The sequence below is a fragment of the Dromaius novaehollandiae genome, chromosome 22 (genome assembly GCF_036370855.1).
Source record: "Dromaius novaehollandiae isolate bDroNov1 chromosome 22, bDroNov1.hap1, whole genome shotgun sequence".
Taxonomy (NCBI): domain Eukaryota; kingdom Metazoa; phylum Chordata; class Aves; order Casuariiformes; family Dromaiidae; genus Dromaius; species Dromaius novaehollandiae.
This window is the reverse complement of record NC_088119.1, coordinates 6,201,343-6,216,203: the sequence shown is the minus strand read 5'-3', so window position 1 is coordinate 6,216,203 and position 14,861 is coordinate 6,201,343. Positions and strand designations below refer to the sequence as shown.

At 43.4% G+C, this 14,861-nt stretch overlaps 1 protein-coding gene across 1 annotated transcript in view; it reads right to left on the bottom strand.

The window, feature by feature from the left end:
* Nucleotides 1–14,861, bottom strand: part of MYO1D (myosin ID) — a 149,726-nt gene that overhangs the window by 42,897 nt on the left and 91,968 nt on the right. The window contains exons 20-21 of the mRNA XM_064524453.1: nucleotides 14,194–14,307; nucleotides 8,925–9,079 (exon numbers count right to left, since the gene is read on the bottom strand). Of these exons, the coding sequence (XP_064380523.1) occupies nucleotides 8,925–9,079; nucleotides 14,194–14,307 (269 nt within the window). The remainder of the gene's footprint in view (nucleotides 1–8,924; nucleotides 9,080–14,193; nucleotides 14,308–14,861) is intronic.

Sequence of the window (14,861 nt, the reverse complement as noted above, 5' to 3'; positions counted from 1 at the left end):
GTCCTTTGACAGCTTGATAATCCTGCCTTGCTGGTGAAACTAAGCCACGGTAAGGACGGCCAACTTGGGACCATCTGTTTGCGAGAGAGGAAAGGCTCTTGGAACAGCAGGTAGCCAATGCTTTGCTCGAGAATCAACCCAACAGCAAGATCATCAGTATTTACAACCTTTACTTGGGGAGCTACGTACATACAGCTGGCAGCGCGACTCCACGAAGCCCGACCGATCCTGCGTAAGACGCGCTGCGTTCTGCTTCACGAGGAAACTCGGGATTTCTGTGTTACGGTTTACACCGCCGATGTCTCCTTTGCAGAAGCTTTCCGGTCCACGCTTGCACGGACCAAAGCGATGTTTAGTTTTGAACTCGCCGAGCCTTGACTGAATGCCAAGGGCTGTGGTTTAAAACGGAAAATAATAACAGGGCCAAAAAAGTGCAAAAATTAACACATGAAATATAGCAGAAAGCCCGTAACAAGCATTTCTGCAAATGAAACATCCCTACAAGATAAAAAATTCCCGTTCACCTATTCACACAGCACTACCTTCTCTGGAAAAAATCCACGGCGTGCTATGTCGAAAGCAAAGCTTAACTGGGAAAGCTGGTGCACTAGTGGCTTAATGCACAAATTCCATATTGCTGCACCACCATGACCAGCCAAGCATGGTTTCTTTCATTCTTTTTATATTCTGATCATAAATTTCTCAAGAAAAGGATGGAGCTGGACAGGGCCCCATAAAAGGGCACAGAAAATGTTAAGTGCCCTAAAACATTAAAATGTTAATACTTAAAATATGACACCTTCTCCAAGGGCTGGGGAGGAGGAAGAGGAGGAGGATGAGTCTGAATTTTCTATTCCAGGGCACTGCAAAACATACTGATCAGGTTCTGCCAGTGTAAACACCATCCTCCGACCCAGCCCACAACCAGCCCTTCCAGCTCCACACCGCTGCCGTAGGCTGTCCAACAACAGATGGGATTCAGCCGCTTTGACCCAGCGAATCCATTAGCTGGAGACAGGGAACGAGCCAAGCAGCTCCAACGGCACTTTGCAGAAGGCTAATAAGACAAGGCATCATTTATGAGTAACGCGTCCCAGCGGCACGATGAGCTGAAAAACAACTTTGGGTCATAGTGAGTCATTTGTGTAGGAATTATAGTTCCTGCTGAAAGCTCCTTCTAAACTTTCAAGGTATTTAACGATTAAGTGTCCCATATGAGACTTCCAGAAAACAGGACAGTTTCAGAAAACACCAAGCGACTAACCATGGGAAAAGTCAATCCCCTTCAAAGCACATCAAGCTCCAACAACTTCTCCCTTCTACCAAGCTCTCCATCCCAGAAGGGCTCTCAACGTTTGCATGGACCTTTAGCATCCAGATTCTGTTTACAACATGGAAAGCACCAACATTATGCACAGATATGGAGCAACTTGAACGTGTCTCAGCCACAGAAGAGTCCTCCATCCAATGAATCATAGGCAGGAATCATGCTGACAACGCGAGCAGGGCACGTGCAGGCTAAGGAAGGAAAAGCTGACCAATAAATCTCTTCATACCCAGAGAAAAATCACAGAACATAATAAATTGCTCCCATTCAAGATTTCAGGCAAAAGAACGGACTTTTAGATTTAGAAACAAGGTCAAGTAGTCAAATCAAGGATTCAAAATTTTGCGGCACAAATGAAGCTCGGCATCTTGAAAGGCCAAACCCCCGGTGGCTCACTTTACCCTCAAAATAACAAATGCAGGACTACGGGAGATGAAGTTACATTCACTATGTCAGGAACATACCGCGAAGTATAACTAAGAGATGCTTTCTCCCTGGCGTGGGAGCGAGGGAAGGTTTCACTGGTCACAGAGTCCAGGATCCAACACAGAAACAGCGACCGAACCCTGACACAGCAGCGGCATCGGGAAGTTGAGTTTTAAGAGAGGAAACAAAGTTCTTCCGATTTCCTTAACAAGTTCCTTTCTAGCAGGACAGGCTTCTAAAAAAGCTAGGAAGCAGCAAGAGCTGGAGAAACTCTTTTCTTCCAAAATAGAGAAGAATTGAGAAAGCGGATGCTGAGAACGCACTTGCGGGCAGCGTGCTAGGACCCCTTGAGCACCCAAAAGCGGCAAACCTTTCCTCCAGGCCACGTATTTTCCAAAGGAAAATTCACATTTCGTAACCCAAGCAACAACTGTGCAGCAGACAAATTTGCACAGGAATTACCAGAAATGATTATGAACATCGTAAATTAGCCAAAGGGAAGCTTTAGCTAAATCCTAGAGAATGTTTCTAAGTCACCAAGACAAGGTAAGGGAAATTAGGTCAATTTGGCCAGGGTATGTATTTCTTCACAATAAGGAAACGATTTTATTTTTTTATATATCTGTGTGTATATATATGTATATTTATATATATAAAAATAATCTATTTTTCCTTTTGCAGAGTTTTCCCCTTCTGCAGAGCTGAGTACCTGGTGCTTAAAAACTGATGGTTAACTGCAGTTTAGGGCTGCCCCCACCCCGAACGGAGCATAATTTTACTAAAAGCTTATTACAAACAGAAATCCTCTACAAAAATGAACTTTTTTACCCTCCACTGAAGCCCTGACAAAAATTTTACGGGAGCGAGAGATATGAATAAGGTCGACTCCGTTGTCGAGGTGCAGCCACCGCTAACGATGGCGTCAGCCCCTGGCAGGGCTGACTCGAGACTAGGCACGGGTTAGCTGGCAGCGGGGACAAAGGACAAATCAGACGAAACAGCAATTTAGGAGCAGTTTGTTTGCAAGCTGGGTTTCCGAAGCGGCGCTGAACTCCTTTTCTTCCCGTCTATCCTGCAAGAAATCACGAGGAGAGATGGAAACTTAAAGAGTCTCATCACCAGTCGGGCTGCGTGCGCGGCTGACACCCATTGTCAGCACCGGATAATTTTCATCGCGTTCCCAAAGCTTAAGTGACACATTAATTTGATACCAGTGCTCGCAACTCCCTTCCTTTGTGCAGAGGTTTTCTGCCTTACAAGGGATGGTTATAGCCTCGGAAGAGCTTGCTAACAGCACGCCGCCAGCACGTGCGTTTGCAAACCGCAGCTCGGGCTCCGCTTTCTCTCCATCCCGGAGAAATGCGAGTGTAAATCAGCGCCGCTAACTTCTGCTTTAACTCGCTCAGATTGCGCGCATGCAACGCTGTCGGTCTCAGCGGCTAAACGAGGTTGCTGCAGGAGAAAAGCACACGATTTTAAAAGAAAGGGATGATTTCGGCCTCATTAAAGGCAGCGCGGTTTCTGCGTTAAAGAGCATCTGGACGACAAACCAAAGCCTTCTCCATCTTTGCATCGCAGCTCGGCCTGAGCAGGAAGGTCTACTAAGGCGCATCGGCGAAGGACATTAAAATAAAGACTATTTAATAGCTTTTAAACCAACTGGACCCCCCCGTTGAATGATTTGTGTTCCAGGTTGCGTTCATAATCAAACTGAGCATTTCCCCCCTCCGATACAAACCAAGCAGAATCATGCTCAATCTCCTTTCTTATTATGGATGGCATCAAAACTAGATAAAATGCTCGTGCTCACGCATGCACGATGGATTGAAAATGTGTATTTCTTTCCATCTATCTAGCAATCATCTCAGCATTCATATTACTAGCAAAAATCACCCAGCAGGCAGCATTCTCGGAGCTTAACCTTAACCACCGCTATTAAGATAATGACAAATTTTAAAATCTTTCACTTAAATGTGCTCGCGGGAAGCTTTGTTTGCCACGACGTGTATGGTCACGGAGAGCAAAAACCAGAAAAAACACTTGCGAGTTCCTCTACTCGTACCAAACACATTTAATCTCCCCAAATTGCCTGCAATTCTGGTTTGATTCTGACACTCAATTTATGCAGTTCACAGCGATTAAGGGCATATTCAGCTCACCCAAACTTTCGAAGCAATTCTCACGTAGCAAATATTTACGGCTGACGCTTTGAACTCTACAAAAGCAGTCAGAAGTGCACTTTTCTTCCCGTTTTATTTCTTAACAGCTACTCCATTTCAATGCAGCGGTTTTGAGCACTTCCAAGCGCAGGCAGATCGGGACAATTAACGGCTTTACGACACCTCCAGCAAGGCCATTACCGAGCACGGTCTCAAGAAGAGCTTTGGGAAACATTTTAAAGCGTGGCCTGCCGACACGGAATAGAAATACTCTAACTAGAGCGATTGCTTTGGAAATGTATAGGAAGCCTTGCAAAAAAGCAGATTCGGAGACAAAAGGCTTTTCTAAACGCCCTAAAGTGGAGGTGACGTGAGCAGTCACCAAAGCTTGGGACTCCACAGCCCCAAGCTCAGCTTTGGGCTCTCTCTCCTTCCCAATAATAAGAATAAGCAATCGGTGCAAGCCGCAGCTCCCTCGGTGCAATGCGATGCAATCCCTCTTCTCCCCCTTCCCGATCTGGTGAGACGGTAAACTTCTTGGACCAGGATCTGTTTGTTTATAGTATTTAGCCTAATGAAGCTTCAAGCCCAGCTGCAGCCCCCTACACGCCAGCACATGGCATCGGTCAAGCTAACGCAGGCAAAGAAATCGTTCTGTATTTTCAACTAGGTGCATGTTGTAGAAATCTGGCTTAATAAACTGTGCACCTTACATTGCACACGGTTGTATTTCAAGTTATTCTGAAAGGTTGATGGGGCAGGTTTCCCTCCTCCTCTCCTTTTTTTTCTTTTTTATTATATATACGTATAAGCACACTCTCCTATATTACATGCACAAGATGTATGTGTATACGAAGTGAATTCAAATAACCAAACTTTTCCGCTTCTCCAACGAAATAAATCGCTGCTGTCTCCGCTCAGGCAATGAAATGCACAGATGGAGCAATTACAGTGCTGGATGCATGTTAAAAAGAAAGCCGAGGAGCAGGGTCAGACGCCTTCACGTTGGGCCGGCAAGAGCCCTGTGCGCGAGTCCTTGCCCAGCGCGGACCCCCAGCAAAAAATGAAAGCAGAGTAATATGTTTTAATGGCACCTAGAGCCCAGTATACCAGTCAGATATCCATTTTTATGAATTACTGTTTGGTCAATAGCATAACAGCGCCAGCGCAATTGGCTCCAAGGCATGCCAGTTTAAGAAGCCGGAGCTAAAGAAAATTAATCCAGTGCACACTGATGATTAAAATTGGCTGACAGGCCTCAAAGCGCAACGGAAAATACAAAATTATCCTTAGGCAAGCGATTTTCTGCCGGCGCTCTGCAGGGATTGCTTTTTACTGTTCTTTAAACGCCCCTCTCCTTCCAGCAAGCCTGGAAGAAAACCAGCGACCGGGGCTGCAGACAATGCGGGGATTAGCGGAGCTGAAAGCAATGAGGATAACGAGCCACTGATACCCGCGCAGCTCAGGTCGGTCCAAGTGGAACAGAAAATACCACGTGTGTTTTAACACAGACAAAAAAATAAATAAGTTCTTTAAGTTAGGACGTGCTGCCGAATAGGCACAACGCTTGGAAATGAAGGACGTGTCTCGGTAGCCTTGGGTGGGACGTCTGAGCTGCCTTTGCAATCAGGGGTGTTTAGATCAGGACACTTCCCTTTCATACTGCAGGGAGAAGCAGAAACATGAGTTCAAACATGCTGGGCAAGATTCACGAGAGCATGAGAGCAAAAGGAGTTAGTGCTTTGGAGACTGGCTAGCATCAGGTCTACTTTGGCGAAGCAGAACTTTGAGGTACATCAAGAAAGAGTCATCAATAAGTTGGACCAGTCAAGAAATCTTCTGAAGGCTTAAGGACCCAGAAGCAACTTGGGTGTAAGAGATGGAAGGGATCAGAAGTCCTTTCCTGGCTGATAATCCTCACCCTTTATGTCCACCCTCACTCCTAGAAGAGACCAAATCAAGTCTATGGACACATCTACGCACTGTTTCTAGGCAGACATGAACTGACCGTGGCCGTTATGTGTTTCAGCTAGCTTTCCCGTCATTTCTGCTTGGAATTTGCTCACTTAAATAACTGCATTGCTTAAAAATAAATAAATAAATAAATAATCTAGCTGATAAATTACAAACATGACTCACGAACATTCATTATCTAGACTACAATTCAATCCACTAATCTAACCAGGAGAGAGATTGTCATTGCAAAATTTTAGCTCACAGATGCACTATGCAATTTTTATGCTATTTAAATACCAATCAGTGATCACAATCTGAATGTAAGAATACTACTACTAACAGTAATTTTGAAAAGAGGTGTATTCAGGTAGATTTTCATGGGAAAAGGGAAAAGATGTGAGCCCCAGCAATAAACTCCTAATTTTGAAGCTCTTACATCTTCGAACATGGACAGCACAACTTCTCTAAAAGCAACTGCAAGACCATAACGTCTAAAAACATTTCCTCTAAATGCTGTTTTCTAACATGCTGGAATTTGCTGAAAATTCCCACACTTCCCAACCTGAGACATGTCATCATGGAAATTTCCAGCTCCAAGAGTCTGGAAAAATTGTAAAAACCTAAAGCCCTGAATGAGAAGGTCTAGACATCATAAGGTGTCACCACCAGCCTCCTCCTAATCTTTCCTACAAATTAATACCATTTGTCATAGAATTTTACACGGCTTTATTACACTAGCAGCATTATATATTACACTATATATAACCAAGCACGGCTGTGCAACCTTATCCTTGCTAGAAAATCATAACAGTGATTTCAGGACCAGCATTGAGAAAGCTGGAAATTACTTTGTACTCACAGAGAGGACCTTAAGTGAGACCCCCTCCTCCTACAACCACCTTGTAACCCAAGACGGGCTGCTCTCCCCAAGTCACAGCCGTAGCACAGCTCCGAAGCCGCTTTACAGGGTCACGCAAAAATTGAGCTTTCAGACTCCGCGTTTTACGGCCGGATCCACTTTCGGTCCGTGGAAACCACCTTCTGGCGAGCACCACAGATGAACCTGATACTTGCCATTAGGCACGCTGGGACTTTGCGCTAATCCCCCGTAATGAGGAATTCCCAAAGCGCCTCTCGAGCAAGGGGTCAGCTAATCCCATTCACCGACAGGATTTGGGTACTCTTAGGAAATTGAAACTGGCTGAAAACAAGACTATTTCCTTCTGCTTCGATTTACAGGTATTGCTTTGATGAGGGAAAGCCTCGACGTTTGGATATTTAGACAACTAAACGCGAGCTGTGCCTGTAAGGGGGACATGCACCATTAAACCGCTAACTTTTATCAGTCATGGAAGAAAAAGCAGCTTTTGCACCACCTCTCCCATTTATCTGGCTGTGCTGAGAGATGGCATTTGAAGCGGTAAAAAATACTAATATTGCATTAAGGGAAGATTAAACAGCAAATAAGAGCATTAAACCGCTGTGCTAGTACAGACAGTGATTACATGGATAAAAGTAAAACATTCTTTTTTTGATAAAAATGTCATTGCTAAATCAGTATAAGAAATTAAAAATCAATAGTTTGCATTCTTATATGAAATACATAATATTTTACACTGATGGCCACATAACATACTTTCTTATGAAGGTAAATAAAGGTAAATATATGTCTCATACTGAGCTACGCTGGATACACGACAAAACGGCTGGGGTACTTCGTTGCAATGCCTGAGCCAAAGGAACAGCAAAACAGGAGGAAAATACAGGATCTGGAGTGCAAGCAAAGACTGGAAGATTTTTGTGATTTCATAGTTCTTTCCAACATTAGAGACTCATTAAGGCACTAAAGAATACCTGAAAAAATTCACTTTTGCTCAAAACACGTCAAACATGTCAAAGAGCTCAAGCTACTGCAGGATTCCAGAAGTGAAGTGGTTTTTTATAGCATATACACCCATAATCTCCCGAGCCTTCAAGAGCAGCTACATTTGCAAATTAAACTATATTTAGATGAAGGGAAAAAAAAAAACGGAGAATGTTCTCTCTTGTTTTTCAGCACCAAATTTCTCAAAACAAGGTATTGTGATGCTGAGAATTAATTTCTGATGAATTTAGCACTTATGTCCAACAGTAGAGCCAAGTGTTAATTTTACATTCTAGTGGTGAGAAGTGGCTAAACTGGCACACTCTTCTCGAATTCATGGGGAAAAAAAAATACCACCCTGGGGACCTAACGTAATCCAAATTCAATCTCACTATCCTGCCACTTGCAGATCTGCATGAATATTTACCTATAAAGACACCTCTTTACTGGTCATAAACAAAGCATGGTACTGTGAAAGGCAAAAGCCAATGCTGCATGTGATGCCGGTCAACATCGATTCTTGCAACGAATCTGTTCTGGAGGAACGAGAGAACAATTCTGAAGGTCTGTCCCCTCCGCTGGCCATTTCTCTAGAAAGTTATTTTGATGAGACTGCCTGCGATGCAGTCACTGCTGCGCAGATTAGGTGGACAGTCCCAAACTCACTCTGTGGTATAAAGTTCTTTATTGCTAGTTCAGCTATAGCTACAACAAGCTCAATGCACTTAAGTGTCCAGTCCACCCTGAAAGCAGATTTTGTACTGTGATCTGCAAGGAAACACAGATGACATTTTGCAGCTCAAGCACTGAATGATCTACTGATATTGGAGGTAGAAGACATAGAATTTCAGAAAGGAACAGTTACGTGTTAACGTTACACATTAAGAGTTTGACTGTAAAAAGTATTGATGAGACATTGTTCCACACTCAAAACGCACATTCAATGATGTTCATCTTCAAATACCCGTGCTCCAACAAGCACACACCAAAGGAAGGTAGAAGGGTCAACCAAACTGCGGTTGCCGAAAAGCATGTCCCAAAAATACAGGAAAAAAATGATGTCTGGTATCAAAATAATGCAGTGAAGTAAACATTGATAAAACTCAAGACTGGCATCAAAATGACTCAAGGGGAAATCTCTGATTTGGTGTGCTAGACCGAGTTTTCAGAAAAATCTAAACCCAACACTGACCTCTTGAAGTGGCTTGCCAGGACTCCCACCAGCTCTCCAATCCTGCTGTCATTAGGTGGCTGTTTGCTGAAGAGACAGACGATGAGATCCCTGTTGTCTTTCGTGTGGAAGACCACGAGCTGGTCCTGTCCATTGGAGACGCTCAATCCTACCAACTGCGAAGAGAAAGCAAGAACACCGTTACATGCGTTGATGCATCCTTGCTACCTGCCAGACTCGTTCTTGCAAACGAGACTTTCCTCTCCGACATGTCATGCTACATTTCACTTTCTACTGCTACTAGAAAAAGCAATGTTCAGGGGAACGGCAGCATGCAGGCCTTCAGCACTCCTCCCCAAAGTAGAAAAAGTGAGAGGCAACAACAGGGTTTTTCTGGGTGGTTTTTTTTTGGTTTTGTTTGTTTGGAAGTCAACAGTCCAACTGAATGATATGAGGAAGTTTTTCAAACTATCTAGACTTCTTCTACGTATTCAACACCACGTCCCGTTCAGCAGATCCGAAGGGAGCGCACGAGGATGGCCTAGTTCTAACAAGGGGCTTGCTCTCCCAAAAGTCTCGGATGACACCACACCATGCAGTGCAAGAGACACAAGCCTGTTTCTTTTCTTTTCAAAGAAAACCAACAACAATGATGAGTCTGGCCAGCAACCATCTTTTCCACTCAAATTCACATACGCAGCCCTGGGGATGTAATGATATGCAGATAACGCAAGAATGAAGCTTCCTAAAAGCATCCTGGGGAAGAACATAAGTTGCAAAACCGCAAAGCAGTGATAACTCCTGTATTTAGTCACGGATTAAGGTCCTGCTGTTCTGACAAAATAAAAAAGTGGGTCTTTTTTTTTGTTCTCTGTTAAGTAACTGCTTCTTTTAAAACAGTTCATAAACATGGCACATTAAAGGCTTTGTCCTCATCCTCTCTCCGTAGGATGGCAAAATGAAAGCAGAAAATTGTTAAAAGTGCAATCTGGGTACACAAACCATTCAGATGAATATATACAAAAAAAAGCAAGAAGTGAACCTACAGTAGGGAAACAACATGTAGGGATGCTCAAAGAAAAATCAAGAGGCAAATCTCTGCCCATCCAAGGACTATCTGGCTCCTTGGAGTCATCCAGACATCTACAGAGCGGAGTCACATTCTCCTAAAAGCAAGAGGCACTGATAGACCATTTTGTAGAACTGAAAATCTCATTAATCCCTTCTGAAAGAAAAAAGCCTTCTGTGTATCCGCGTTGCCTGTGATGGAAAGGATATTAGCACAAACCTAGCTCGAGACTACTCAGGACTTTCAGAAGCATGAATCATATTAAGAAACTGTCTGAATTCATATTTTCAGTTCAGTAGTCATCTACTGAACCAGTTTCACAAGGTATTATTTCCAAGAAACCTCTTACGGCCCTGATGTCTAATGCATACCAGGGAGCAGCATCCTCCCCAAAATGCATGCCGCCAACATACAGAAGTGTGGCGGAGGTACAAAGCTTCTGGATGAAACACCACACAAATTTAGGGGACACTTGCGTTCTGCTGGCTTACAATAGCTCACTACAGCAAAAAATTGGTCTGAACTGGTCTAATAGGTCTAATACAATGGTGTGAAATGCTGCTATCCTAGACCCTGAGCAGAGAACTGCTACCAGTTGCATATATCCAATGCAGAGGGAGTTTATTCTCCACCATTCACAATATTTTGAGGTTATAAAATACTTTTGAAACAAGCTACACTCTATGCACAGACATTAACAGCTTGCCTGGGTTTCTCATGTCCCTTAAAATTAATTTGCGTGCTTAAATGCCACCCTGCGATCACAATAGGACCTCAGGGACTGCTGCTATCAAGGTTTTAAATGTGCATCAACTGTGAATGATGAACAAGTTGAAGTCTGAATGTGAAAAGCCTATTCAGACGTTAAATAATTAACTCAACTGTGCGAGAAGTTCAAGAGCCCTTCAAAATTTTCCCATTCCACCCCTCCCCTAAAGACTATCTGACATAATAAAAGTAATACAAAAGAAAATTTCAGAGAAGCTGCTTATCTCAGTATTTACAAATATGAATATTCGCTCTGCCTGACGATGGGAAAACCACTCTCAGCACCCACAGAACCTCCTTTATTGTGTTCACCACTGCGCAGGTAGTTGAAAGGTCTCTTCTGCTGCTCAATTGCCTTTCAATTCCTTCCTGCCATTATCAGTTTCTTTTTTCTCCAGCTAAGAATAAAAAGCCCATTGTATATTAGCACTTCCGAAACAGCTACCAGAACACTCGCGTGCAAAATCATCCCAGAAAGTAGCATCTTGATCCAGTAAAACACAGGCTGGCTCGAGAGACAAGTTCTTGCTCTATAATCACATGCACAAAATTACAGATTCCTCACACACGAAATAACAGAAAGCAAAACCTGGAACTCAGCCAGGCCTACGCTGAGGGCTACACTTAAACCCCGTATGTATAGATAAGGGAAGCTATAGCATGATTTCTTCAGCTGCAAACAAGTTTATGGTACTAGCAGACATCAGCTGACTGTCTCCAATGAGATTTCCATGGCAACGGCATCCCTAAGGATGTTGCCATGTTGAAAGGGTGCTTTAGAAATGCGGACAGCAAGCAGCCCAGCTAGCAGGCGGACAAATTTGAGCCGGGTTCAGGTTTCCACATCAGTAGGGCAATCGTCTTCCCCATGAACTTGCATCTTTCTAGGAGGACACACCTGATACACCAACCAGCATCAAGGCTGGTATAATTATTCTCTATTTCCTTTTCAAAAAGCTTCGTTTCAGGCCAAACAATTGTTCTTTCTCCAAAAGGAAAAGGATATCTGTGTCGCTAATTGGCTACTTATACCACCTCCCTCTATCATGTTAAAAGGTTTCCACCCAAGATGGGATTGTGCATGCTGAAAACGAGAGAGAATATGCTGCTCAGCTCAAGTGGTAAAAGGCAACACATCTTCAAATCACTCGGTAACAAAATAAAAAACATATCTACTAAAGGGAAAAATAATCGCTTTACAGCGGTAGGAGCTCAATTTAAGAAATCCTGGTAAAATACAAATATTTCTGGTAGGAGACATAAACCAAACACAGTTCCTTCTTCTCCTCAGGCCTCTTCCTGCTGCCCAGAGAAGGGTCAGCAGTAAATCCACGGAATCAGTGAGCCCCGGCACCGCGCTGCAATGCCCGTGTGCACGTTTTCTAGCGTTCCCAAGTACCACAACCTAGGAGAAGCACACAAAAAGAGGGGCACTGGCCAACAGAGCAGAAATATATTACTACAGCATTTACCAGAGACGGTTTTTGTAATAAGCACTTCCACTCTGTGATATTATTCTGACATCTGCATGAGTCACCGAAGGCGCTTTTGGGCCGTTTTTCCTGTAGAAAATACTCCGGGACCTCTTGACACTTGCTCGGATCAAGAAAAGCGTTCAGTCAGGAAACCCTTCCTCTAGTGGCAGGCTGCTAAAGGGCAGAACTGCAGATCTACAAATAAAGCTGATTATTATCTGTTGAAATCTAAGTATTCCAAAAGCAAAAGGCACACAAACACGAGCTGTTTTGCTGCCAGAGGAAATGGGAATAAGAGAGCCAACATAATCAGCATTCATTACAGCAGTCGTCATTCTATACAAATGGATATGCTATTTTAGACACGCATGTTTTGTAAAAAACATTAATTACTAACATTTCCGAGTCATGCATTTTCTATAGGCAACCCACGAATTGCATCTGACCTATTTGCCTCCTCTAGTTTTTAAGGCATTAAGAATTTCCGAGGAAAAGGTTCATGTTATCAACAGTAACAGAGCAAAAGATCTTCCCAGAGTGACCTGGCCTTGCTCCATCATGTTCATGCATAAGCTCCACCTTTAAACCCATCTGCATGACAGGTAAAGCAGACATTTGGCCAAAGCTGGATAAATACAGATTTATCTACAATTACTAAAGTAGCAAGTGAATTGCACTAGTCTATGATAACGGGGTAGAAAATTAACAGGGAGAAATTGCGATTGATAAAATTTTATTTAAGGGATGTTCAGACATCGAGTTCCTTTGATACTTCGGGGGAAAAAAAAACATTTGTTTTGAAAGAATAGTCTGCTTATTAGCGGCTCTGTGTATTTTAACAAGTCAGTTGGCACTAGCAAGAGTCAGCCATTTAGCAGCGTAATCTGCTGACAATTTCGTTTTATACAATTAAGAGATAATATCAGGAGAACACAACATCAGCTCAGGAAAATGACCCGCAGCTGCTAAGTAAGTGGCAGAAATGTCTTTTCAAAACACAACGCCGCCATGGTGCTACCGCTTTCCTGCAATAAATACTCTTATTAGGAGAAAACAAATAATGCAGACGAGCACGTTACTCCGTTACGCAGCAGGCACCACGGTGAGCCGCTCAGGTGGACGATCAGCACAGGTTAGATGGGGAGCAATAAAGCCAAAATTAATAACACAGCCCCGGCTAACCATTCACTCCGCATTTGCGAATGAGATTTTCCTGCCACCCTAATCCCATCTTTGCTCTTTTAGCAATACGGAGCCCCTTGATTTGTTATTTCTGCAAACGCAAACGTCCCAGTGAAGCAGTGAGACTGGAGCGCTGCGACACTTCCAGGCAACCCAGCCAGGTCCTGGAGGTTTAAGATAACCACGGCAGTGTTACCCCGGGCTGAGGAAAAGCGGTTGAATCCACTCCCCGGGATGCCAAAGAGCTAAGAGAGAGGAGCTTTTCCCCCATCCCCCTTCCCACCGGTGATAATCCGCTGCTTTGTCACTGGCAGCTAAACTCTGCTACCCCGCGGGCCGGATATCTCAGTATAATTCAGAATTTAGCTTTGAGAAGATTTACATTAAACATGAACAAATATATATATATAAAAAAAAATCAAACAACACGAAGGATCAAGCAAGCCCCCAGAGACGCAGAAACTGTGTCAGGAGCTGCTGTGAAATGCTAACCCCCTTACGGGGCCAAGATCTCGCGGCACCCAGCAAATAAATAACAAAACAGAAGAACGAGCAAAAGAAAGTGTGATAAGCAGTTCGGTTTCCAGCCTTTATTTTATTTACTGAAATTAAAAGCTAATATGATGCAGCTGTTTTGTAGATAATTACGCTTAAGTGTTTCAAAGACAAAAATGCATTAAAAATGTAAACCAAGGTCTTATTCCCATTTTATGGATAGGAAAATGGAGTTAAACATTAGGTGTGCTGCCCAAGACTAGGAGAGTCTGAGGTGAGATCCTCCAACCCTCATACTTACGTTATAGAGCGGGATGGTCTTCATCACCTTGTACTGCTTCATAGGGTCCATCTTATAGAGGTGTCGATCAGTAATGAAGATTGCTCTGTCCTCGACCTTATTAAAGCGATTCACCTGCAAAGCAGCAATTTTTCCAGTCACACTAATGGTTGCAACACAACATGCAGAAAAAATGTTTGCAGCATTAAACACATGCAAACTCACACAAAGCTCTTAAACAGGTTTACTCCACGGATCTTGAACCGCTGGAAAAGGAACTTCACAATCCCATTTTAAAAACAAAAATACATAGTGTCAGAGAAGTAACATTCCCAAAGTCATCCAGCAGGGCTGGGACAACCAAGAAAAGTCCAGGACCTAGATCAAACAAAGGACTTTGACGCTTTCTACTAGCAATATTTGACTTTTACACCTTTGTCCACTGAGCAGACTCCAAACCCGGGCAGACGGTTGTTCCTATGTCGTTTATGTGACTGTCACCCCAAAAAATGACACAGAGTACCTGCCACGCAGAGCTAAACAGTGGTCACCATGGTCTGTGACAGTTCAGACATGAGACAACTGATTCAGGGCTGAAAGCACATGCTTTGGACCATCCTCGATCTGAGCAGGTCTCATTTTCCTCTTTTAAAACACTTGTGCCTTCTATGCAACTAAGCAATTTGTGC